Below are 26,057 nucleotides of genomic sequence, written 5' to 3' on the forward strand. Positions count from 1 at the left end.
TTCTTTCATGAAGACACTGGCTTGTTCTGGTCCCTGCTTGTTTAGTTATAAGTAATCATCCTCTAGATGCTTATTGATCATGTAAAAACATACTTCTCAAAACAGATTTTTTTTTGTGTGTGTGTGTGTGTGTATGTATGTTCATGGTGTCCTGGGGATTGACCAGGGCCTTGTGCATGTCAGGTAAGTGCTCTACCACTAAGCCACAGTCCCAGTCCAGGAAAGAATTTAACAGATCTGCAGAACTACAGAAGAGTATATAACTTCAGGACATAGTAGTTGTTATTATCATTCAGGAGATGAGCTATTGTTTAACAGTTAATAACCAAATGTATTTTTGTCCCTGTGAGGATAGGAGAGAATGTCCCTGTTTTCACACTGTAGTGTGGCTGGCTTAAGGCTTGTACTGGGCGTGCCAGAGCAGTCAGTTCTGCCTTTCCATTTGCTTGCTCTTGCATTACCAATATTGCCTTGAGTTCACAAATTTTTGTCAAGAAACTTTTATTATACTCGTCCAATCTGTGAGGGGTAGCTAAAAGTGGATTGTATAATACCTCAAGCCACTTAATTAGGTATATCCAAACTCCAGTATGTTACAATGTGCAAGATTGAAAAGTAGAGAATGCCTGTGGTATTACATGAGTTGTGAGACCTTCTGAGTTGGTGCTGGGTAAGGGAAGCAGGTTTCTTGGAACAGCATGGAAAACTTTAGATAGTGTCTTTTTGATATATATATTTTAATTTCTTTATCTTTATTTTTTTTATTTTTATGTGGTGCTGAGGATTGAACCTAGCGCCTCACATGTGCGTGGCAAGTGCTCTGCCACTGAGCCACAACCCCAGCCCTCTTTTCGATATTTTGATAAATAGAAATATCTTGATACTGCTTAGCTTTATAGACCATTGATCTGAAGCTTTATAATCAATTGAGGTATAAATGAATGAATAATGAATTTTGGAAAATAAAAGATAATTGGTTGATTGGGCACATCTACTGTGCATACAACAACCTCATTCTTAAACTTAGATATACTAAACTAAATGTGAATCCATTTTTACTTCTTAGTTTCATATTATTGTATTGTATAGTATAATTGTATGTTATATACCTGCAGATATATTCTTAAAAATTATATTTTGATATTATTTACATCTCCTATTATTTATAACATATCCTATTTTATATTATTCATAAAGGTATTAAGTATATTAGCAGTTTATTTATTTTGTTATTGATACCTATTTTTTTCTACTAAGGATTTAGGGCAGCTACTTTACATTATAGTATGCATTTCTTATACTTTCTTTCAAAAGCCTGCATAATATTAGGGTAGAGATAGACATATAACAGATGTATTTGCAAATAAAATCTTGTGTAGGAGATATGTCAGGAACATTCTCTGACTTACGTTACAGAAGATAGACTTTTCAGTATGTTATGGTATTATTATCATGGATGTACTATGATACAAATGTAGTATTTATTGGTTTTACTAAGAATTAAATGTCCTCATCTTGTAGAGAAATGTACTTAGGGGTGTTTAGGGGTGAAATGTCATGATATCTGTAATTTACTTTACAATACTTCTGCCAAAAGATTAAACAAAGTATATTTAGCAAAATGTTAGTAATTATTTAAGTGATGGATATATGGTGGTAATGGTATTCTCTCTACTTTTTTGTTGGTTTGAATGTTTTGATGATAAAGTTTAAAATCAGATTCCTTAAGGGAGGAGACATTTTGCATGATGAAACATTAACATTTGTTTTTGTCTCTAAAGGAACCCATTCAGACCTCTGGATATATTTGTAACTTTGAGGATTTAGAAATCAAATCTGTCCTGTTGGATGAGATATTAAAGGTAATTTTAAAAAAGTTATATTTCTTTTTCCAGCTTAACTGGGATTTGTGTTTGAACAGGTGGTCAGACATCTCAGATAAAGTGGGGACTCGGAGGTCAGACAGATCTGGGGTCCAACCCTGCTCTGTTCATTGTGCTTTGATTCCCATGGGTAGGGGCTAATATGGTTTGAAACTCTGGCTGGCCCCAAAGGAGGGAGCACCTGTGCGTTTCAGCTTGCCCATGTGAGGCAGAAGGGGAGGGAGAAAAGGATGAAGCTCAAGAAGCTGCCAGCAGTCAAACATCAGAAGGAGTCTGAGTCTGTTGCACCCTAGGATTGTGTGCTTTCCATGTTGACCGGCTCTTTTGTGTGTGGATAGCACTTCTGCAAAGATAAGGAGAGAGATCTTGTCTTATTTAAGGTATATAATCAGTAAAACAAGTGGGTAACATCAGAGAATATCTATTCCCCCTTTCCTCACTTGTGCTGGGAAATAGTCTTTTTGTTTGTCTTGACCTCTTTTCCAAAGGACTTAGGTTTGGGGAACTCTTTTTAGAAGATGCGATTTTGCCTGTATCCTTTAAAAACAGAGACATAGGTGGGTAAAGTCCACCTAAGGTAGCTGAAGTGTCTCACCTGTTTTTGTGTGTTAATGCTTTGACAGTAAGCTTCTTGAGTGCCCAGCATCCAGCAAGGGTCTGCTATATACTTGGTTCTCAGGAAGTGTTTGTTACACTGAGTTTTAAAAAATGAATAATGACTTTGTCACTTTCTAATAAGTGGTGGATATTATTATATAGAATTCAAGCAATATGGAAAATTGCTGAAGAGGAAGACTTTAAAAAGCACCTAAAATCCCACCAGATAGCTTTTTTCATAATTACCATTAGCATTCCATATAGCTATGAGCCATATGTGGAGAGACAGATTTGATAGGTTAGATAGATGAACAGAAGTAACTTTATAAAAATGAAATCATTATGTAATCCACAATTTTAGTGTCAAATTTAATTTTGGGGATAGGTACTGGAGATTGAACCCAGAGGTGTTAACCACTGAGCCACATCCTCAGCATTTTTTATTTTTTAAATTTTGAGATAGAGTCTTGCTAAATTGCTTAGGGCCCCTCTAAGTTGCTGATGCTGGGTTTGAAGTTGAGATCCTTCTGCTTCATCCTCTGGAGTCGCTGGGATTACAGGTGTTTACTACATGCATGGCTGAATTTAATTTTAATTAAATAATCTAAAAGTTAATAAAGTCATTCTGGCCTTTTAGGTAATTTTTTTTCACTACAAACAATATCATTTCCCCAAGTTTAAGAAGAAAATTTGTGGAAAACTAAGTTATCAGTTTAAACTATATTTTAATTTTTAATAGGATGGATTGACTTTTCATTTTAAAAGATGACTTTCTTTTGTTTTCTCCCCTTTTTTGTTAGCCATATTATTATGTTCACATTGTCAAAATTCAGAACATTTTAATTTTGTTTTGTAAGCCTAACTTTCAGTTGTTGATTCTTATATTTAAATGAATTCACAGTACTAGTCTTTTTTTTTTTTTTACTATATTTTCTCTATTCATAAGTTCTTAATTTTGATTAGTCTTTTAGTTGGCTGGATTTCATCATTAGTAGTGTTTTTCAAGAAGGGCTCATAGTTGCTGATTGTATTAAGTTATACAATGTTTGAAAATGCATCACTGTATCTAGTGATTGTCTGAAGTGTTTGAGAAAATATGTATTTCAATTGGTTAGGTGTACTCCAAGATTGTGGATACACTAGTGTTAGGATAGACTGCCTGCAGTGTTGGTGCCCAGTTTTTTGAGGAAGAATAGGGGTGGGGTGGGGAGTTAATTTGTAACCACAACCAAATTCTCTGTGATAATTCCTTACCTACTTGGCTTACTATAGGCAAAGCTTACCAAAGAATATGGTCATACTTCTCTCTGGGTTCTTTTTCACCCAGGGTTATGGATTAGCTGGACCACAGATTCATTCAAGCATAGTTTTAAGAATAATAAAGAAGTTTTTTGGAGGATGAGAGAAGAGGAAATATTAAAGAAAAAGGAAGGGGTTAATGTTTACTATGGTACCTTCAAATGAGGTGTTAAATTTGTCGTTTGTCATTATAATGTGCCTGGTAGGTATTACACATACCTCTTTTTTGGATGAGGAAGGCTCTTGGTGAGTAAAATGGCTTATCCAAAGTTCATCTATCCATTGATTTGGGAAATATTGATAAAGAGCCAGTAAGTAAACACAGTTCCTGGCTCCAGGGGAGATAGACCAGGAATTCAGCAACCAGAAGAGGTTTGGTGGTGCTGATTCAGCCAGGGGGTGTTCCTGTTCAAAGCTCTGATGTAGAGAATATTGGGTCAGTTCTCAGACTGGGAATAATGTGAATAGCATGGCTGAGCCTTGTGCACAAGGTCTGAGTGTTCTCTCTCTCTTTTTAAAATTATTTATATTTTACTTGTAGTTGGCACAATACCTTTATTTATTTATTTTTTTATGGACACAATATTCTTTATTTTTATTTATTTTTATGTGGTGCTGAGGATCGAACCCAGGTCCTCGCACGTGCTAGGTGAGTGCTCTACTGCTGAGCCACAACCCCAGCTCCTTGAGTGTTCTCTCTTAATCCTCACAATTCTAGGAAGCAGATTTGATTATTTTCTCTGCTTTTTTGGGGGGGACAAAAGATGGAGCTTGGAGAGAGAAGCTAATTTACCAGTGTCACCCAGTTAGCAATTGGCAGAGGCATAACTTGGTTCCAAGTGATGTGGCTTCCAAGCTGGCATATACAATTAGTAGCACTGGCAGAAATGAGGCTGGGAGTTCGAGGTTGGGGTGGGTCTTCAGGGACCCTGTAGCCTGGTTCTTGTGTTTACACTTTATCCTGGAGTCAGTGGGGAAGTAGTGGAGGGACACGATTGGGTTTCTGTTTGGAGAAGAGGGGCCCAGGCTTCCTGGGTGGGTGGGCTCGTGTGTGGGGAGGTGTAGAAGGAGTTGTCACATGGCCAGTGAGTGATGGGATTGGATTAGAGCTTAGCTGTTTGAATCCAGATCGTCTGCCTTTTTCTTACCAGTTCCTCCTTTGTGCTCAGGAGTTCCCCAGACGCCTTTGCAGCTTTAGCTATGGTGCTTTCGTTGCAGGGTGGGGGGTTGGTGCCTATGGCTCTGTTTACCTTTTGAAAGAACTCTCCTGTCTGAGATCACCCTCTGCTGTTTTGCACTCATGGTCTGATTGCCCTGTGTGCTCCATTCTTCTATCATTTGGGATGTGTAATATCAGTAAGTTGATTATAGTTGCCTTTCCTGTCTTTGGCCATTAGATAGCTCTTTCCTGAAAGGCAGGCCTTCGGTTGTTCTGTGGTGTTAGTCAGCCTGCTTCACTATGATAGGAAAGCAGTGATGACAACTGGCCCTTTTTCTTTCATCTCTTGGCTGCCTGAAAGAACTGTAACAAAGTATTACTTCTGGCAGGGAAAGAGTTGCTGAAGGAGTGACAGAGTGGAGGCTGCTGCATGTGTGTTTTCTGCTCCAGTGGAGGGCAGGGAGCATTCTGGAGGGGAAAAAAGAATCACCTGGGGAAAAAAATTAAGCAGAGAGAAACAGGGACGCAGATCTGGGAAGGACCCTTCTACCACTGTGCACTTCTTCCATAGGCAGCTGATTGCTCAGGAAGGACTTGACTTGTGTGTTGGGGGTTTTCCAAGTAACTCATAATATCCAAACATGGGTATTTTAGTCAGCTTTTTTCCTGCTGTGACCAAAAGTCCTGACAAGAAGACTTGACAATTAGAGAAGGAAAAGTTTATTTTGGGGCTCATTTTCAGAGGTCTCAGTTCATAGACAGCCAACTTCATTCCTCAGGGCTTGAGGTGAGGTAGAATATCATGGCAGAATTGTATGGCAGAAGAAAGCAGCTGGGGTCAGCACAGGGAAGCAGAGAGAGACTCCCATCACCATGGACAAAATATATCCCCCAAAGAAATGGCCCCAGTGACCTACCTCCTCCAGCTACACCCTACCTGCCTGCAGTTACCAACCAGTTAATCCCTACCAGGCAATTAATGCATTGATTAGATTAAAGCCCTCATAACCCAATCATTTCTTCTCTGGGCTTTCTTACATTGTCTCACACGTGAGCTTTTGGGGGATGCCTCATTACTAAACCATAACAATGGGGATTTCTTTTCTTCCCAATTTTGCTTACCATAAGATGTAGGTTTTTTTTTTTTTTTTTGTCTGTTTTAATTGTAAAAAAAGAAACATGTTCTATTGGCAGCTATTTGAATCCTTTGTTTTAATTTTTACTTTTAGAATCCAGAACATCCAAACAAGGATTATATAATTAACTTTGAGATTCGGTCTCTTCGAGATAGTCGAGCATTAATTGAGAAGGTTGGAATTGAAGATGCATCTCAGTTCATAGAGGACAATCCACACCCCCGACTTTGGTATTTTAAAAACCTAAAACCTCTCAAGATGTCAGGTGCATGCTTTTAAAGTCCCAGCTCTGTCATCTCCTGCTCCCTCCTGATGGGAACAGACTTTTCTTGCTCTTCTTTTGAAAATATAGAAATTCATTTTAGATGTGGAAGTCCTCAGTATTAGCAGTGTTATAAGAAAAATGTTTGCATGTGCTAAAATAAATACTTCCCACCACGCTTTACCAGAAACAATAGGCATAATCATTGAATTCTGGTTCAAGGCTTGTTTATCAGAAATTTTCAATAGCCTTTCTGTTTCTTCTTTTTAATAAAGGCGATTACTGGCTGAAGCAGCTCTTCAGAAACTGGATTTGCCCACTGCAGAGCAAGCATTTGTGCGCTGCAAAGATTACCAAGGCATTAAGTTTGTGAAGCGCCTGGGAAATCTGCAGAGTGAGTCAATGAAGCAGGCGGAAGTGGTGGCCTACTTTGGTAGGTTTGAAGAGGCTGAAAGAATGTATCTTGATATGGACAGAAGGTAGGTGACAAAGGATCAGGTGTCACCAAGTACTTTTGTTCATAATAGCTTAAAAGTGAATGTATCATATCATTTCTTTTAAAAATAATTTTTAGTTTAGAATACAACCTAGATATTCTACACATTAATTTATCTTTTATAATTTGGGGGTTGCTTGCTTCTATGTTTTTACTATTAATAATTCACTATAGACACTTTTTCACTTGGCAGGAAAATACTGATAGAACTACAGAGTAGGGGATTTTATCACTTATCATATGGCTCATAATTTTGGTCCTCTTTTTTTGGTTTAGACCATTATTTAATTTTCCATTGTCAGGAAACATAAAATAAAAATCAAAGGTGTTATGGACTGAGTTTTATTATATTTTCATTCTTATTCATATAAAATAATGTACAAACTTAATTTCAGGTATAAATATTATGTCTATATTTTCTTAATGTTATTTATCTTCCCAGAAGATCCTTAATAACAACTTAAGCCCTGAAAAGACAAGACTCCATCTCTTACTGACACCACAATGGGGGTTATATTTCCACATGAATTTTGGAGGGGACACACATTCATTGCCTCTTACCTGGTCAGGCTGTTTCTAAAGTGTTTGGAGAGTTACCTTATCTGTTCCTATTCTCTGTACCTAGAAGTATACCTAACAAAAGGTAGACACTTGATAAATATTTGTGGAATGGATGAGTGACTGAATGCCGTTGGTTGCAGAGATCTCGCTATTGGCCTCCGACTGAAATTAGGAGATTGGTTTAGAGTACTCCAGCTCTTGAAAACTGGATCTGGTGATGCAGATGACAGTCTCCTTGAACAAGCCCACAGTGCCATTGGAGACTACTTTGCTGATCGACAAAAGTGGTACGTAACCTATCTGCAGCACCTCATGCATTCACACAACACTTAGCTTTGGCACTGTAAGAGGACTTCCATTATTTCCACTAGAATTGGAAATAATGCTAGGGAAATGAGGACCATTCTCCTGAGTCTTAAAGTTCAGATATCTCTCGATTGACATTAGAGAGCAAGAGATCCTTGAAGTTGTGAGATGAGCATTGTAAAACTTTGGAGTTAGCAAACAAAAAACTTGCACTTACCTCCAGAAATTTTTCCACTGTTTGAGATCTTGTAATTCTAAGATATTATGTGATTTATTTTTGAACAAAGTTAAAATGTATTTTATATTTGCTTGTTTTGTTATTATAGATTGTTTTCAGGAATCATTGCTTTTATTCTTAAGTTTTCATCTTGATCAGTGTGCTTTTTTATGTCAGTGGAGATACTATAGTGGTATATTAGATTAAAATAACATTTCATAAGAGTATTCAAAGACTGTTACAACTAGAATATGCTACATAGTCTCTAGATTTCCCTCTCTGATTTATATGCTTTAAAGCAATTGTGTGAATGAAGATGATGAATTAGATAGTACCACTACTGGTAAATCTAATGAACATTTTTGGTGGAAGGACTTATTTATTAAGATTCACATTAGTTTAAAAAGTTTCCTTTCTTTCTTTTTGTAGGTTGAATGCTGTACAATATTATGTACAAGGCCGGAACCAGGAACGCTTAGCTGAATGTTATTTTATGTTAGAAGATTATGAGGGATTGGAGAATCTTGTCAATTCACTTCCGGAAAACCACAAGTTGCTTCCAGTAGGTATTGCAAATTTTAGTTGTTGAAGTTGTTAGGTTATTTTATTAAATTTTTATGTTATAGTCAGGAAATATCCTCTGTAATAAAGAAAACTAAAAATCTATAATTTTATAGTTTCTTAGACATGGAGTAGTGCTTTTATTTTAATTAGGAAATAATATATCAGTATTATAGAATGTTTGAAAATAGAGGAGAAAATCAATTATATTCTTAATACTTTAACGTAGTCTTGTATAGTTTCTTCAGTTTTATAAAATTGCTTTAAAAAGTTAGCTGAATACATGAACTGTTAACAGATGAAATGTCTGTTGTCAGGTATTTGGTTGAAAATAATTTGAAATTTGCTGCAACTTAAGTTTAAAAAGATAGCTCAGCATTTATTAGGTTACATTAATAATAAAGTATTTAATGTCAAATAAGAGAAACTGAGCCTGGCATGGTGGTGCACGCCTGTAATCCCAGCAGCTTGGGAGGCTGAGGCAGGAGGATCAAGAGTTCAAAGCCAACCTCAGCAAAAGTGAGGTGCTAAGAAACTCAGTGAGACCCTGTCTCTAAATCAAATAGAAAATAGGGAAGGGGATGTGGTTCAGTGGTTGAGTGCCCCTGAATTGAATCCCCTGTACAAAAAAAAAAAAAGAGAGAGAAACTGAAAGTGGAGTTCTCTTTATTTTGAATATTCCTTTTAAGCCTCTTTTAATTAATTGTTGAATATTGTTAAGATGTTTGTATTTTATTTGTAAATCACTGAGCTGTATGATACCTATGAAGTTGTAGCTCTAAACTGTGGGGTCTGGACATGTATCAGTTGTGAGTTCCACCTCAAAAATTTTGTTTGTTAACTAATAGGTAAGTATGGAGTTGTGATATTTCAGTTTTCTTACTGGCATTGTCATTTACCTTTATTCTCAATCTTAAGTATTTTCTTGAGTAGGAAGGACAACAAAATTTCTTAGAATATTGGGTATGGACACCTGGAGTGCCTATCTTAGTGTTCTCTATGAGGTGTGTCTGATTAAGTAAAAAAAAAAAAAAAAAAAGTTCCTTTAGAGGATCCAGAATAATAATATCACTAAGAAAATACTAAATAATTATAATGGTAATAGTAACCAAATGACTAAGATAATGAATTTTAAGTTGTACTATAAATTTTAAATCACGTTTTAGAGGAATTTTTAATAGAATGAAAAGATGTACATAATACTGAAGTGGGAAGTACAGGATACAGAACTACATATAGGATGGTCACAATACATACATAAATACACATACATGTACATTCATAGGACAAAGATACTAGGAAATTACATAGACTATTATGAGGTTACTTATGAGTAATAAGATTATGAGTAACTTTACTTTTTCATGTTTTATAATATTTTTGCTACTAAAATTTATTATTATTATTATTTTTGCGGGGGTGGGGGCAGGTACTGGGGATTGAACTCAGGGGCACTCAACCACTGAGCCACATCCCCAGCCCTATTTTGTATTTCATTTAGAGACAGGTTCTCATTGAGTTGCTTAGTGCCTTGCTAAATTGCTGAGGCTGGCTTTGAACTTGTGATCCTCTTGCCTCCGCCTCCCAAGCTACTGGTATTATAGGCATTCACCACTGTGTCCAGCCTAAAATATATTTTATATTTCCAAAAGTATTTTGGAAGTGGGGTGGCGGGGTGAAGAGAGAAACAATTTGGCGAAGTAGAAATGCTGAAACAAACAAAAAATTTATTTTCTGAAAGTGAGGAATATAGCCAAACAGGTCAGATTTGATGTGGTGGCTCTCCTTGCCTGTCACAGCTTCCCAAAGGAGCGGTTTGGGTCTAGCTTCTTGAACTGATGAATGACATGTTTCTCTAGGGCATTTCCCATTTTGTTTTGAGATAGCGGGGTGGGGGGGTGAGGTGGTNGGAGGAAATTGAGTTGTATAATTGCACACAAACACTAATGATCTCTCCTATTAAAATTATGACATTGATACACATGAGTTAGCTTTTCATCGCTGTGACCAAAATACCTGACATGAACAATTTAAAGAAGGAAAGATTGATTTTTACTCCCACTTTCAGAGGTCTCAGTTCCATTGCTCTGGGTTGAGGAGAGGCAGAACATCAGGCTGGCAGAAGAAAGCTGCTTACTTCATGGCAGCTGGGAATCAGAGACAGCCAGGAAGGGTCCAGGGACAAGATATACCCATCTAGGGCACTCTCCTAGTGACCCACCTCCTTCAGCTAGGTTCCACCTCTTACACTTTCTCTCACCTGCTCATAGTCCATTCAGTCTTTGATGACATTAGCACTCTCAGTGTACAGTAGCCTCCTAAAACCCCATCTCTGAACACTGCTGCTCTGGGGACCAAGTCTTCAACACATGAGTCTTTGGGGGATATTCCAGTTCCAAACTGGTCTTGAACTTTTACCCTCCTAGGCTCAAGTGATCCTCATGAGCCTTGACTTTATGAATAGATGTACCAAAATGTATACCAGCATGCCTGGCATAGGGTATTTCTTTAGAGAGGTATTTGAGAGCTCTGTGAATGGGAGAGTTTTTCTTATGCTTTTAATTAATGATTACCATCAAACATACTACCAGTTCTCTTATAGGTCTTCTTTTTACCTGCTAATGTGGGATATGTTTTGGAGCTTGACGTTTCTATATACTAGTTACTGAGCTGAGAGAGGAAAGGAGTGCAGTGTTTTCAGAGACTGGTTAAGATCTCCTGCCTAAACCAGTAAAGTATTGGTTTTGTTGGAGGTGCTTTAACATCTGTTCTGATTTGTAGCCTCTGCCCCTGTCTGTTTAAAAGAAAAATTCCTTTAACTACCAATTTGATTTTCATATGTCCCTGCACAGTTTTGCTAAATTAAAATATAAGTGATTTCCTTTATCTGTGAAATCTGATAGTACTGTTTTGTCCTTACAGGAAATAGCACAAATGTTTCAGAGAGTTGGAATGTGTGAACAAGCAGTGACTGCGTTTTTGAAATGTAATCAACCAAAGGCAGCTGTAGATACCTGCATACATCTGAACCAAGTAAGGAGCTGAGACTTATGTCTGTGCAGCTGGTTGTCTTAAGAATTTTTAAGTTAAAGTGAAATTAAAGTCACTGTCATGATCCTGTAGAGATTATGGCGAGTGCGAGGGTTGGAGGGTTTGAAGGGAATTTTGTGAAAGGAGGCGGCCAGATATGTCTCCCTTGGAGTTGAAGCCGGAGAAAGTGTTGGAGTTTGTTGAAGGGCTGCCTTGAAGGGTAACCACTCATTATTGACCCTCTAACTCAATAAGGGAACATGAACAAACCAGTGCTTGTAGTCTGGCAAATTTTTATCTGGAAGTAATTTCACCATTTTCTGCATTTTTTTAGGGTTAGGTTTTCTTTCCAAAGAAGGACCAATTAATGGTTGGTCATTGCCTGAGGAAGGAATCTGGTTACTTTATCAATATTTATTTTAGCAAATCAGTTTTCCTTTCCCTTTATTTATTTCTTTTAAAAAGTTTTCTTAGTTGTAGATGGACACAATATCTTTACATTTATTTATTTATTTATTTTTATGTGGTGCTCAGGATTGAATCCAGGGCTTCATACATGCAGGGCAAGCGTTCTCCTGTTGAGCTACAGCCCCAGCCCTTGCTTTCCCTTTATAGAAAACATGTATTTGACATTTTTAAGAACTGAAATTTAATTAAAATGAAAGTGCAGAATTATTATAGAAACTGTTGACTATTAGTATGTTCTTTTAGTATTTTTCTTATTTTATAAAGCTGCATTCACTGTATAAAAATGTTTTAAATGTTAAATCTGAAATGATATTTTCTTAACTGAAATTAGATATTTTATTTTACTATAAAGAATAAAAAATGAATCTTTTTCTGGTTCACATTATGTTCAAAAATAGAATTATAAGATTAATGTGATCATAAACTCTTTCAGGTGCACTTCTTAAATTAGTCTTAAATCATTTAATCCTTTTGACACATTTAGCTTGTAGAACTTATAGTTTCTCTGATTTTAAGTGATTTTTAAAACCATATGCCATTTTTTTCTATTTTGAAGAAGTATCTTCAGTTATTACAAACTTAAATTCTTATTGTGTGAATTTCATGACATGTGAAATAAATACTTGGGTGACCGAATGATATAATTTTTTTCCTAGTGGAACAAAGCTGTTGAATTAGCTAAAAGCCATAATATGAAAGAAATTGGATCTCTATTAGCTAGGTATGCATCTCACTTACTGGAAAAGAATAAAATTCTTGATGCTATAGAACTTTATCGGAAAGCCAGTTTCTTTTTTGATGCTGCTAAACTGATGTTTAAGGTAATGTAATAATTTTGGTGAGTATTTGGTTTGTCCAGGTTATAATTGTTTTTGTATAGTTTTGAACACATTTTCCATTTTCTTTGGAAACAAATGTTTGTTATAGCAAACTCCTTCTGGTTTTATGACTAAGTAAAAGGTAATAATTTTAAGGTAATTGTGTAGTTTTGGTATTATTACCTTTTACTAACAAGGGTGTTTATTACTATTAGCAACTTATTGATTCCTAAACAATTATATATTTATTACTCAAGTTAACAGAGACTTAAAGAACTTGCTGGAACAACCAAGCACACATTCCCCGCATTGGGAATTGAATTCTATTGATAATAGAGTTTTGAGTCCTTGCAAATGTTACACTTTTGATAATATCCATTTGGAGGAAATATAACTAACTAGAACAGTATTAATTTCTGAAAAATTTATATTCTATTTTTTTCTGTTTGATTTAATGAAAAAGGAAAAATTTCCCTCAAAATTATTTAAATAAACTTCTGAAGGATGTACCATGTTAATGCCATTGTATCTCTGTGTACTTGAAATGTTATTTATAAAACCTCTGTATTGTGGAAGATACCCATCCTATCATGACTTTCTTTGTTCTGACTTAGCTATTTTACAGCAGATATTTCAAGATTGTTAATAGGTTTAACTCCATGGGCTGAATACTAAGGAAAGAACTGAGTATTTATGTTAGTAATAAGGAAAGGAAAATGGCTTTTAAAATATCAAACACAGATACTTGGTATTTATATTCCATCCTACTGATCTTTTCCCTTTTTTAGATAGTCAAATTTCAGTTAATTTTGAAAATGATTGTATTTGTACAAATACAGATTAAGAAGTATCTTCCCCAAATTCTGTTTAAAGATTGCCGATGAAGAGGCAAAGAAAGGAAGTAAACCTTTACGTGTGAAGAAGCTCTATGTACTGTCAGCCTTACTTATAGAGCAGTACCATGAGCAGATGAAGAGTGCCCAGCGAGGAAAAGTGAAAGGGAAGAATTCAGAGGTAAGGTGGAGCACTGTGTAACTTGAAATAACATCAGATCCTCTCAAGGGCTTAGGGAAAAAGAATGAACTTTTCTTTATAGACAAGCCCTTTAATTTATACAACTGCATTTCTTTCTTTTTGTTTTTATTTTTTTTTTCTTTTTGTTTTTAAAATATTTATTTTTTAGTTGTAGTTGGACACAATACCTTTATTTAATTTATTTATTTTTAATGTGGTACTGAGGATCAAACCCAGGGCCTCACCCAAGCTAGGCGAGCAAGCTACTGCTGAGCCACAATCCCAGCCCCCCTGCATTTATTTCTTTTAAATGACACAAAGTACAGTATGACTGATTTAAAATTAGTATTCAAATTTAGAAATTTCTACTTAGAAATATTGAAAATTATTTTCAACATGAAAAATATGTAGTCTTTGCTTTATTTATTTATTTAAAAATTTTAAATTTGTTTTAATTAGTTATACATGACATTAGAATGTATTTATGCACTTCAATATATCATACATAGATGGGATATAATTTCTCATTTTTCTGAGTGTACATGTTGCAGAATCATATTGGTCACGTAGTCACATATATACATACAGTAATAATGTCTATTTCATTCTACTATCTTTCCTATCCCCATATTCCCTCCCCTTCCCTCCCATCACTTCCCTCTACCTAATCTAAGGTAATGCGATTCTTCCCTAGTGCCCCTGCCTTATTGTGAATTAGCATCCACATATTAGAGAAAACATTTGGCCTTTGGTTTTGTGGGATTGGCTTATTTCGCTTAGCATGATATACTCCAACTCAACCATTTACTGGCAAATTCCGTAATTTTACTCTTCTTTAAAGCTGAGTAATATTCCATTGAATATATATACCACATTTTCTTTATCCATTTATCTATTGAGGGATACCTAGGTTGGTTCCATAGTCTAGCTATTGTGAATTGAGCTGCTATAAACATTGATGTGGCTGTGTCACTATAGTATACTGATTTTAAGCCTTTGGGTATAAACCAAGGATGGGATAGCTGGGTCAAATGGTGGTTCCATTCCCAATTTTCTGAGGAATTTCCATACTGCTTTCCATAGTGGATGTACCAATTTGCAGTTCCACCAGCAATGTATGAGTGTAGCTTTTTCACCACATCCTTGCCAACATTTATTGTTACCTGTATTCTTGATGATTGCATTCTGACAGGAGTGAGATGAAATCTTAGAGTAGATTTGATTTGCAACAAATATATTTGTTGATCAATTGTATTTCTTCTTCTGTGAAGTGTCTGTTCAGTTCTTTCGCCCATTTATTGATTGAAATATTTGTTTTTTTGGTGTTAAGTTTTTTACTTATCTAGTAAATCTTCCTTTCTAATCAGAGAATTTTAAAAACTTTCTTAGGGGCTAGGGATGTAGCTCAGTTGTGAGTGCTTGCTTTGCATGTGCAAGGCCCTGGGTTCAATTCCCAACACCAGAGACAAAAACAACAAATACAGAAATCTTTTTTAGAATATGTATGTTATTTTAATGTGTAAATGGATCTCATATCAACTTAAATTTAATCAATCCTACTTTAAGATTTGATCATACCAGTTTAACAAAATATGAATTATAATGGAAAAAATCCATAAAAAAGTTTTATAATCATAAATCTGGTCCTTTAGATATGCTCCTGCCAGTTTCAGAGGTTACCTTCATTGTAATGACGAGGTTGTGTGGTAGCTGGCATTGTGTGTGTTTGAGCTGACCCAGAGTGCTGTCTGCTTTTCTCGAAGGCCACTTCTGCTTTGGCTGGTTTGCTGGAAGAGGAAGTTCTGTCTACAACTAGTCGCTTCACAGACAATGCCTGGAGAGGGGCTGAGGCTTACCACTTCTTTATCCTTGCGCAAAGGCAGCTCTACGAGGGCTATGTTGACACTGCACTGAAGACAGGTGGGCATTTCAACTGTGTATATAGTTTGTCCGAAAAATTTTAAATTGAGTGAAGGGCCAATTCCTTCAGCTTATCTTTGTTTTGGTTTTGATAACATTTTTGCTATGGATTTATTTTTATATGTTTGGATTATTGTATATATTATTTTGTTCATTCCCCTTTTTGAAGTTTAAAAATATTTTTAGTATGTCGAAGGTACATAGAAATATCAGAAGTTTGAGATAAGCAAAAGAATGTGTGTAGTATTTATATGCTGTCCATTCAAAGCCAGACACTTGATAGACCAGTCTCTATCCTTTTGGAGATATCTGTATAATAATATAATAAATATAAATAATAATAATTTATAAAATAATGTTGTAAGTCAGAGATGATCATCACTGACCTTTGGGTAAACTTCCTTTCAGATGTTTCATCATACCAGAGCTTACTTCCCCCCCATCAGTATGTTGTAATTATCTTTTCTCATTGGTAAACATAGATCTGTATCACTTTTAATAGTCATCTAATATTCCATGCTATTTATGGATTATAATTTATAGAAAATTATTTACATGTAGTATCTGAATCTAGAACTTATTTTGGCTTAACAGTATGCTGGAGTTTAAATATATTAAATCCTAAGAACTAATTATGAGATCTATGTTACAAACCAAAGCATATGAATGGTTAAAACATTACTGTGACATTACTGCTATTTTAGCTTGACATGACAGCAGTGCAAACATTGTTATTCAACACACTTCTCCCGTGGGCCCTCCCCCCTGCACTGGGTGGGCCACTGTGATATCACTCATCTGCTGCTCATATTATCACCAAGCGCATATCACTCGCTAATCCTGAGTAATCATTAATCTGCATTCTGGTGGAATTATTTTTAAAAAATCTTAGAGAAATTCTCTTATTTGAATATTTCTATAATTCTATAGTGATATTACTGTGACATTACTGCTGTTTTAGCTTGACATGACAGTAGTCATGTTTTCACTATTTGTGTAAGAACTCTTTAAGAGATTATATATAACAAACCTCTATCATATATGTTGATTTCCCCAGCAGTTATAACTTCATTATTTAGCTTTTCCAGCTGTAGTGTTTCTCTCTTCTCTCTCTCTTTTTTTTTTTTCTTTTGGTACCCAGGTTTGAACTAAAGGGCACTCAACCACTGAGCCACATCCCCAGCCCTAATTTTGTATTTTATTTAGAGACGGGGTCTCACTAAGTTGCTTAGTGCCTCGCTTTTTTGCTGAGCCTGGCTTTGAATTCATGGTCCTTCTGTCTCAGCCTTATGAGCCGCTGGGATTATAGGTGTGAGCCACCACTGGGCGGTAGTTTCTTTTTTATGGAAAGTGGAAGTAATAGTATCTTCCTCTCATTGTTTTAATGATGAAGAGAGAAGTTCCTGAAAAGAAAAATCACTTGTTATGGTGCCTAGACTTCATGAGTAGTGACAGCATGATGATGATATTAATAGTGAGTTTTGATACAGTCATGTCTGTCAGTCTGATTTCATATTTTTCACTTAGGAGTCATGCTTAATAAGTCCTTCACTCTAAAGTTATTACATATTATATTTTATTGTAACTTCTTAGTTAACCGAAAATCACTTATTAAACATGTATTCTTCCCTCGCAGATTTGAAATTCTCCCTTTATGAAATTAAATTTATGTATCTAATCCCTTCCTAGACTATTATTTTCTATTTATGTATTTCTATGCTGGTACTGTGCTTGTAGTTTTATTTTTAAATTTCAATATCTGGGATTTAAGCTATTGCCCTTCTTTTTAAAGGGTATTTTCTTATGTTAGTTCATCCAGATGAACTTCATAATCTTTTTGAGGGTAGGAGTTGTTTAGTCCTGTTGGACTTTGTGTTAGCATTGCTTTAAGTTAATATATTTAATATTGGTATCGATAATTTATTTGTGATTTTTTTCATCCAGAAGAATCAGTGTTTAAAAACCATTGGTGTATCTGTATTTTTAAAAATTTATTTATTTATTCTAATTTGTTGTACATGACAGCAGAATGCATTTCAATTCATAGCATACATATAGAGCCTAATTTTTCAAGTCTCTCGTTGTACACAAAGTAGAGTCACACCATTAGTGTCTTCATACTTGTACTTAAGGTAATGATGCCTATTGCATTCCACTGTATCTGTTTTTCTTTACAAAGATTCTTTTTTTTTAGGTTGCAGTTGTCCTGCATGTCTTTTATTTTGTGGCCTTATTTAAAAAAAATTTAAATTTGTTCTTTTTAGGTATACATAACAGTAGAGTGTATTTTGACATATTATACATACATGGAATATAATTTATTCTTATTAGATCCAATTTTTATGGTTGTACATGACGTGGAGTTTCACTGGTTGTGTGTTCACATACACGAGGAAAGTCATGTCTGATCTGATTCATTCTACTGTCTTCTCTACTCCCATCCCTTCTTACTTCCCTTCATTTCCCTTTGTCTAATCCAAGGTACTTCAGTTCTTTCCTACCCCACCCCTCATTGTGTGTCAGTATTCATATATCAGAGAGAACGTTCCACCTTTGGTTTTTTGGGATCAGCTTCTTTCACTTAGCATGTTAGTCTCCGGTTCCATCTATTTACTGGCAATCTTTCCAAAGATTCTTAGTTTTCTTCCTTATGCTCTAAATATTTGTAGTTTATTTCTACTTTTGTTTTCATTAGCAATGGGTCTATGAAAAAGTCTAACTGGTTATTAGTAATATAAAATAAGTTTTAATATTTTATTTTATAACTAATGTTAATTTTAATTAATGTTTGATATAAATTAAGCACTGTGTAAAGTCATATTTTTATAATTTATGTACCATTTGTAGACAAATTAAAAGAAAAATTAGACCTTTAACTTGAGATTTTTTTTACCTATTGGGTGGAGATTTCCATATACTTCCAATTTTTTTTTCAGTTATAAAATGATTTGAAACAACATATGTCCTGTAAATTGCCTATGAACCTATTATGTGCCAGATATGAAATTAGAAGGTATTATTTATTGTAACTAAATGAATGTATTTTTATACCTTTTTTTATACATTTCACTAAACTTTGTTGTCAACACTTGACCTCAGAACCAGTCTGAGGAATCTAATTATAAAATACATGAGTATATTATTTTACACTTGTTTTGTGACATTTCCAGTATATTATGATAAAAGGGATATTTTAAGACTGCAAGATCTAGAGAAGAAAGAGATACAAATTAGGTACAAATCTGATATTAGTACTATGGTACATTTTAAAGAAAGATTACAATGTCTTTAGCATAGAAGAATTGCAAATTAAGATGTAATAGCTATTAAAATAAATGGTCTAAATGGACAATTTAGAGGTTCATTTTCAATTCCTTTTTCTGAGTCTTGTTTCAATGAGACAAACAAAAAGTATTAACCAGTTTTGTTCTTTCATCCCAGATGTGGAACATCTGAACACTGAAAGTGAGCAACATATATACCACTATGGTAACTTTGAAATACTATTTGAAAACTTACATTTGCAGAATTGAAAACTTGAGACCTTATGGGTTGATCTATTTTTAAAAACAATAAGAGAGAACATGTGATTTCATACTTCTTTGCCTTTATTTTTGCACAAATAAACATGATATTTTAAGAGTTATGATTAACAGTTATGATTAATATTAATAGTGTAATATTAATCTACTTTCTGTGGAATGCCCCAGAAATTTATAATTTAAATGGAAGAAAAGATGTGTCTTTCAACACCAAGACATTTTTTTTTCTCTTGTGTATCTTTCTGGGTGGGTCAGCCATGTGCATCATTTGGTGGTTATATTCTTCACAGGACTGAGCTGTCAGTTGGTTTCTCAGAACCTAGGAATCATGGACCCTACTTTTTCTATTAGTGCTCCTCTCTCTCAACATTATTTTAAGTTCATTCAAGTTCATGTGGATTAAACGACAGCACCTTTATTTACATTCTTTCCCATGCATGTTCATGATATCATGATTATTTTTAAATACTCACACTGTTCTCTCTTTCCTAGCTCTTCACCTGAGAGACTATGAAGACATCATCCCTGCAGTTGAGATATACTCTCTGTTAGCACTCTGTGCGTGTGCCAGTAGAGCTTTCGGTACTTGTTCCAAAGCTTTCATTAAACTTGAATCATTAGAGACTCTCAGTTCGGAACAGAAACAGCAATATGAAGACCTCGCTCTAGAAATCTTCACCAAACATAATCCAAAAGATAACAGAAAATCAGAACTGGACAGCCTTCTTGAAGGGTAGGCTAATTGTTGTTTATAGCTACCATTCTCCCTTGTTTGAAGCTTGAATTTCTATGTGTATGATGTGTAATACAATAATTAAAGCACTCAATTTGTACCTTAACAATAAACTCTTTTATTTAATCTATATGCATATTAATGCTTTTTCTCATTGTAAGAATTATTTTGAAATGTTTTTCGTTCTCCAATTTTTAGGCTATTAAATGCATTATTAGAGTCATTGGAAATTTTACAGTATAATTAACTGTTTTCCTCTTGTTTCTCCAGGGGAGAAGGGAAATTGCCAACATGCGTTGCCACAGGAAGCCCAATCACTGAGTATCAGTTCTGGATGTGTGCTGTGTGCAAGCACTGTGTTCTTGCTCAGGAAATCAGCAACTACAACTTCTGTCCCTTATGCCATAGTTCAGTGGGATAACAGAAAGACGAATGTATATAATTTTAAAAATACATGTAACATATAAAGCTCTAACTGTATATATAAAATAAGGTTTCTTTTCTATAAGTTTTATATGAAAATAAGCTTCATTTTTTTATAGTTGGATTTTTGTACAAAATTTATGTAATAAAATAGCTTTTATGCAGAGGTACAACTGTGAAATAATAAGGTTAACTTTCATGTAAAACTTATGCAAGTCAGTCTTATTTTTTTCCTATCTCTATTGCTATCATTTATTTATCTCATGGTTGGTTACATGATCCTATGGCAACATTCCAAATAAGAAATATTTTTTCTCCCCATGCCAAGGTTACTAATTCATTATACAACCTTGGGGAGGTAGATGGGCAATGGGGGAAACATGGGAATGGGCAAAGCTGAATTTAGAGATTGACATAATCTGTGCATTACAGGATATCTGCCCAAGAGAACTTATCTCCTGTTGAACTTAATTATATCTTTCCACAGGACTTTGTTTTTTAGGGATGAGACTATTCTCTGCTTTATCAATGAAAGAAATTTTCAGAGTTGTAGGGATAGTGTGCCTGTCACTAGTTCCGTCATTGTGAGAAGCTCCTGCAGGACTCTGTTTAGTTGTGAGTCTTGGTCCATGGTCTGATGCCTAGGTGTCTCTTCTTTCCCTATCCCGTTCTTACCCAGGAATCTACTGAGAACTCATTAACTCCTAAGCCTCTCCTAATAAACCTTTCAGGAACTTTCTCTTGAAGCCATAGCTCCATCTGCCTAAGCCCTGGATTTTTCCTCCAACTAATTATTTTAGATAGATCCCGAGTTGCTGCCAAGCTGAACTTCATGTTCACTTTTGATTCAGATAAACTCTGATACCTTGTGGATCTAATTTTCATATATGTATATGTATCTGTATATCCATCCACACATATATAACTATGTATGTGCACACAAGAGATACATCTGTTCTACTATTGTAAAAATGTGTATGATTCTTGGGGATCTAAATCTGTGGAAGTTTTTAAATGATCTGCCACTATGTCTTGGGACTTTTGTTCAACTTAAAAATGGTACTAGAACCTATAGTATGAATTTATCTGATTGGTTTTATTCAAATCTCCCTTGATGAAAGGGACAGAGAGAAGCAAAAGTGGCTATATAAAACAAATACCTGAAGAGAAGTTGGATGGATGGAGGTAGTGTACTGGAGACAGGATAATGAAATTGCTGTTCTTTTTTTTTTTTTTTCTGGCCATCATAAACATGGACTTACTTTGAGCAATGCTGAGTCATTCTTTATTCTGAATTACATTATGTTTTAAAATGGTATGGTAGGCATAAGTATTCAAATGACAGAACCAACTGATGCAGCTATACACATAAGCAATGTGCCTAATAAGCACTGTAGCATTGTTGACTTACCACACTCAAAAAATGCTAACTTCATTTTAAGTTGCTTTGCTTATATTTTGAAATTGCTGAGACCTTTGGTTTTTATTATTATGTGAAAATAATAAATACTGAAGAAAAAAGGACTTGTGTTTAACCCAGGTTTTCTTTATGTGTCTTCATTTGTCTATTTTGGTGGGAGTTGTTGAGTAGGGAGTTGTGCTGCACAATGGAGAAGGCAAGGAGAGGGCAGGTACAGTAGATGTATTGCACCATGTTTGCTGTCAAAGGGGAAAAAAACCCAACCCTTATACAAGTACAGGGCAAATGTCAGATGATTGACATTGCAGAGAATTACTCCTTAAAGATCACATATTCTCATTTAGAAATAAGGGGGAAAATCAACATTACCAAACTTTTGAGAAAAGAAATCAAGAGTACTAAATTTGCTGACACAGCTCCAAGCTCTTGCCTCTGGGTTTCCAAAGTGAAAATAATAATATTATGTTGTCCCCTACTGTTTATTTTTATGATTACTTTCTCAATTCATTATTTTTTCTTTTAGAAACTAATATTTATTTGCTTTAAATATAAAAGTAACATGTTCATGGTTGAAAATTTCAGAAGTATACAAGAATATAGATGAGAAAGTAAAAAACTTTTTAAAAAATAAAAGCGTTAATTTATATTTTAGTGTGATTTAAGAGAATAAACAGGCAAAACTTAAGAAACTGTATCTTTAACAGTGTTTTGTAGTTTTCATTGGACAAGTCTTTCACCTCCTTGAATTCATTTGCTAGTTTTTAACAGTGTTTTCTTTTGGTGGTATCTTTAGGGACACAAACATGTATGTATACTTATGCATGTATGTGTATGCATGTGTGTGTGTGAACAGAGATACTCTTTTCTTTTCACTTTACTTTTTAAATTGCTTTGGCTAGATCTTCATTGCTACATTGAGTAGAAGTGATGGAAGTGAGCATCGTTGCCTTGTTCCTGGTTTTAGAGAAAAATCTTTCAGTCACTATTGAACCTGATGATCTAATGTTTACTGCAGGTTTTTCATATAGACTTTTACTATGTTGAGGTAGATTCCTTCTATTTCCACCTTGTTTTTATCATGAGTTTTTAATTTTGTCTAATGCCTCTTCTGTATGAACTGAGACGATCATGTAATTTTTCTCCTTATTCTGTTATTGTGGTGTATTATGGTGATTGATTTTCATGTATTGAATCAGCCTTGCATTCCAGGAATAATTCCTACTTGGTCATGGTATATAATTCTTTTTATCGTGCTGTTGAATTTGATTTGCTAGTCTTTTGTTGTTTTTTTCCCATCAGTGTTATAAGTGATATTTTAATATGAGAACAGATAGCTTTATAAAGTTAACAAGTATTCCCTCCTGTTTTATTTTTAGAAAGAATTTAAGAAGAATTGCCTCAACTGGTAGAATTCATCAGTATAAGCATGAGTTTTTTTTTTTTTTAATTATCCAATTTTACTAGTTATGTCTATTTCTTCAGGATTCAATCTTGGTTGGTATTCTGTGCCGCAGTCTGGCTGGGCACAATCAGGAGCCACTTGTCAAAAGAAACTAACTTTATTTTTAGAACCACACACGCCAAACAAAACAGCCTCTCAGGAAAAACCCTCAGAGCCTCAACTGCCACCACAGGCTTTCCACAAGCCTCTCTCTCCCACACAAGCTTCTCTCCCCCTCCCACAATCCTCCTGCTCTTGAGGCCGATTGGCTGGGTCACGTGGGCGGAGCCAAAAAAGTCCCCCCAATGAGCAGCTCTGTGGTCTGAAAGGGCAGGGAAACAGCCCAATGAGCATCACCGCAGAGGAGCCAATCAGCTAGATGTTGCTGGGGCCGCTATGAGCCAATCATCAGCCCGCAGCTGGAAGTTTGCTGGGGCCCCTTCGGCTGTGGCTCTCAACAATTCTGTTTGTAGGAGTCTGCCAGTTCCATCTAGTTATCAATTTTTTGGGGCATATAGTTCTTCATAGTGCTCTTATAATCCTTTTTATTTCTGTAGAATTAAAAGTAATGTCCTCACTTTCACTTCTGATGTAATTTTTTTACGTGGTCAAACTAGCTAAAGGCTTATTAATTTTTGTTGATCTTTTCAAAGAACCTATATTTGGTTTCCTACTAGTTTATTTCTGTTCTAATCTTGTACACATCTTGCTATTCTTCCTCTCAGATCACTGGATGTTGAGACACATGAATATTCTTGTTACTCCTTGAGCAAATCTACTTCATGGCTTTTATATTTGGTTTCCTCACCCATTTCAGTTTGGCTTGCTCCTTCACTTGCTTTAGGTCTGTACTCAGTCACCTTTCCTATGAAGTCTTCACCCAACTTTTATAAAACAGAAATCACCTCTTCCCTATCCCCTATACTGTTTTTTTTCCAACTCACTAAATCACTGATTTTAAAATTGTGTCTTTTTGCTAGGCTGTAAGCTCCGTGGGGGCAGGGGACTTCATCTTGTTCACTATTCCCAGTTTTTAATCTACTACATAGTAGATGCCCAAGAAGTGATTTTTGAGCATTAAGTTCTGTATATGTTAAAGATGATAATTATTTTGTAAGTTGAAAATTTCTTTCATCTCTGCCTAATTTTTATAGTTAATTGTACCAGATTCTTTGTAATTTTTTCTTTCTTCATCAGTTTTGTGTTGCGGTAATGATACCACAGTCTAGGTAATTTTGTAAAGAAAAGGAATTTATTTGGTTTACAGCTCTGGAGCCTGGTCCAATGTCATGAGACTTTAACTGGTTAAGGCCTTCTTGCTTCATCATAATATTGCAGAAGGCATAGCATGGCAAGAGAACAAGAGAAATTGCTTCAATTTCAAGCCCTTTAAATAATTGGCATTAATCTATTCATGAGGGTGGAACCCTCTTGATAACTGCGATTAGATCTACCTCCAGACACTGATGCATTGGAGATTCAACTTCCAACACACAAACTTTGGTGGACACAATAAAACCATAGCATTCCTTTTTTTTTTTTAATGTATAAAGACCTGTTTATATTTGAGATAATTATCTTTCATCCTACTTTTTATTTTTGGAGACTTTAAAAAATATTTTAACTTTCTAATTTACCTGGAATAAGAGTATTGTGAACTGGTAACTTACATGCTTAAAAGTATTTTTCCTCAAATCCTTAACTCATTCTCCCAATAGCATACATTTAAATAATATTATCTTTTGGCATATGTTAAAAGCCATTAAAACAACAAAATATCGAAGACTGCAAACTCTCTACACAGTATACGATTTAATTAAGCCTTCCCTACACAAGTCCTGAGGTTAAGGTGGAAAAGTTCGCCATCTCCGTTGTTGGAGCTAACCTTGGGTATGGTTTGAATTCGGGCTCAGAGCCGTGGGACACGAAGCCTAGAGGATTCCAACCCAAATGTCTCGGGGTAACCACTGTCTACTTAACACCCCAAACTCCGCATTCTGCGAAGCGTGGCGCTGCACCGGAAGAAGCTGCAAAACAAAAAGCCACTCGTAGAACCACCGCAGGCTTCCTGTTTCCGCTTCCAGCACAATGGGCTCTAGTGCACTGTGACTGAGGGCACGTGCCTCGCGACGTCAGACGTGGATTTAGAAATCCTTTGGGACGACCTGTCGAATTTTGCAGGAAGGGAGACAGGTGGAACCAATGATAACAAGACAAACACTTCATTAAAACCTGTTCAAGCTTCCCTTGAATTCCCGCGCGTTCCGTTAGCGGACCAATTATCTCGCGAGAAGAAGGGTCCTCACAAGACTCAAACTTCCTCCCTGTTACGCCGAGGTTCTGTTGGTAAACTAAATTCCGGGGTGCAGTGGGAGCTCTGTGGCGCCGCCTCAAATCCCTCAGAAGTAAACCCCTATTCCCCTCCGAGAGCCAGGCCTTCGACCGCTATGGAAGGACACCAAGGGCAAGGAAGTCATGCTACCCTAGCACTCGCCCAGGCTCATTTTGACAAGGGGGAGTACGCGGAGGCCGAGGCGCTGTACTCCGCTTATATTCGCCAGGGCGCTGGTGCAGCCCCCGTCGGCGCGCATCCGGGGAGGTAACTATCGCGAGAGGTGGGGCGACAGTGTCTCGGGCTTAAGGGTGCGTGGCTGGGATCGTCTAGTCCCCACGTTACTTCACCGGAGTTCCGGGGCCGGTTGTGTTTCGGAAAGACCGAGGCGAGGCTTAGGACATGGCCGGGAGAACCCGAGGCAGGAGCCCGCCTCGAG

General features: G+C 35.8%; 2 protein-coding genes across 7 annotated transcripts in view; both read left to right on the forward strand.

Annotated features, from left to right (window-relative positions):
• Wdr35 (WD repeat domain 35) overlaps positions 1–21,949 on the forward strand; it is a 60,941-nt gene extending 38,992 nt beyond the window's left edge. For both annotated transcript variants that reach the window (XM_048804764.1, XM_015479945.2), the window contains 11 exons: positions 1,782–1,862; positions 6,168–6,304; positions 6,612–6,815; positions 7,534–7,680; positions 8,346–8,478; positions 11,400–11,510; positions 12,632–12,796; positions 13,667–13,807; positions 15,571–15,727; positions 19,762–20,002; positions 20,273–21,949. In XM_048804764.1, the coding sequence (XP_048660721.1) occupies positions 1,782–1,862; positions 6,168–6,304; positions 6,612–6,815; positions 7,534–7,680; positions 8,346–8,478; positions 11,400–11,510; positions 12,632–12,796; positions 13,667–13,807; positions 15,571–15,727; positions 19,762–20,002; positions 20,273–20,423 (1,668 nt within the window). In that variant the 3' untranslated portion in view covers positions 20,424–21,949. The remainder of the gene's footprint in view (positions 1–1,781; positions 1,863–6,167; positions 6,305–6,611; positions 6,816–7,533; positions 7,681–8,345; positions 8,479–11,399; positions 11,511–12,631; positions 12,797–13,666; positions 13,808–15,570; positions 15,728–19,761; positions 20,003–20,272) is intronic.
• Positions 21,950–25,384: 3,435 nt separating this feature from the next.
• Ttc32 (tetratricopeptide repeat domain 32) overlaps positions 25,385–26,057 on the forward strand; it is an 11,638-nt gene continuing 10,965 nt past the window's right edge. For 2 of the 5 annotated variants that reach the window (XR_007348177.1, XM_048804768.1), the window contains exon 1: positions 25,391–25,885. Coding sequence is in view for 4 of the 5 variants with exons in the window: in XM_048804768.1 (XP_048660725.1) it covers positions 25,734–25,885 (152 nt within the window). In the remaining variant the exon portion in view is untranslated. Of the gene's footprint in view, positions 25,886–26,057 lie in introns of all 5 variants that reach the window. The other 3 variants (XM_048804765.1, XM_048804767.1, XM_015479946.2) reach the window with 3 other exon arrangements.

Source organism: Marmota marmota, unplaced genomic scaffold, assembly GCF_001458135.2.
Source record: "Marmota marmota marmota unplaced genomic scaffold, marMar, whole genome shotgun sequence".
NCBI lineage: Eukaryota > Metazoa > Chordata > Mammalia > Rodentia > Sciuridae > Marmota > Marmota marmota.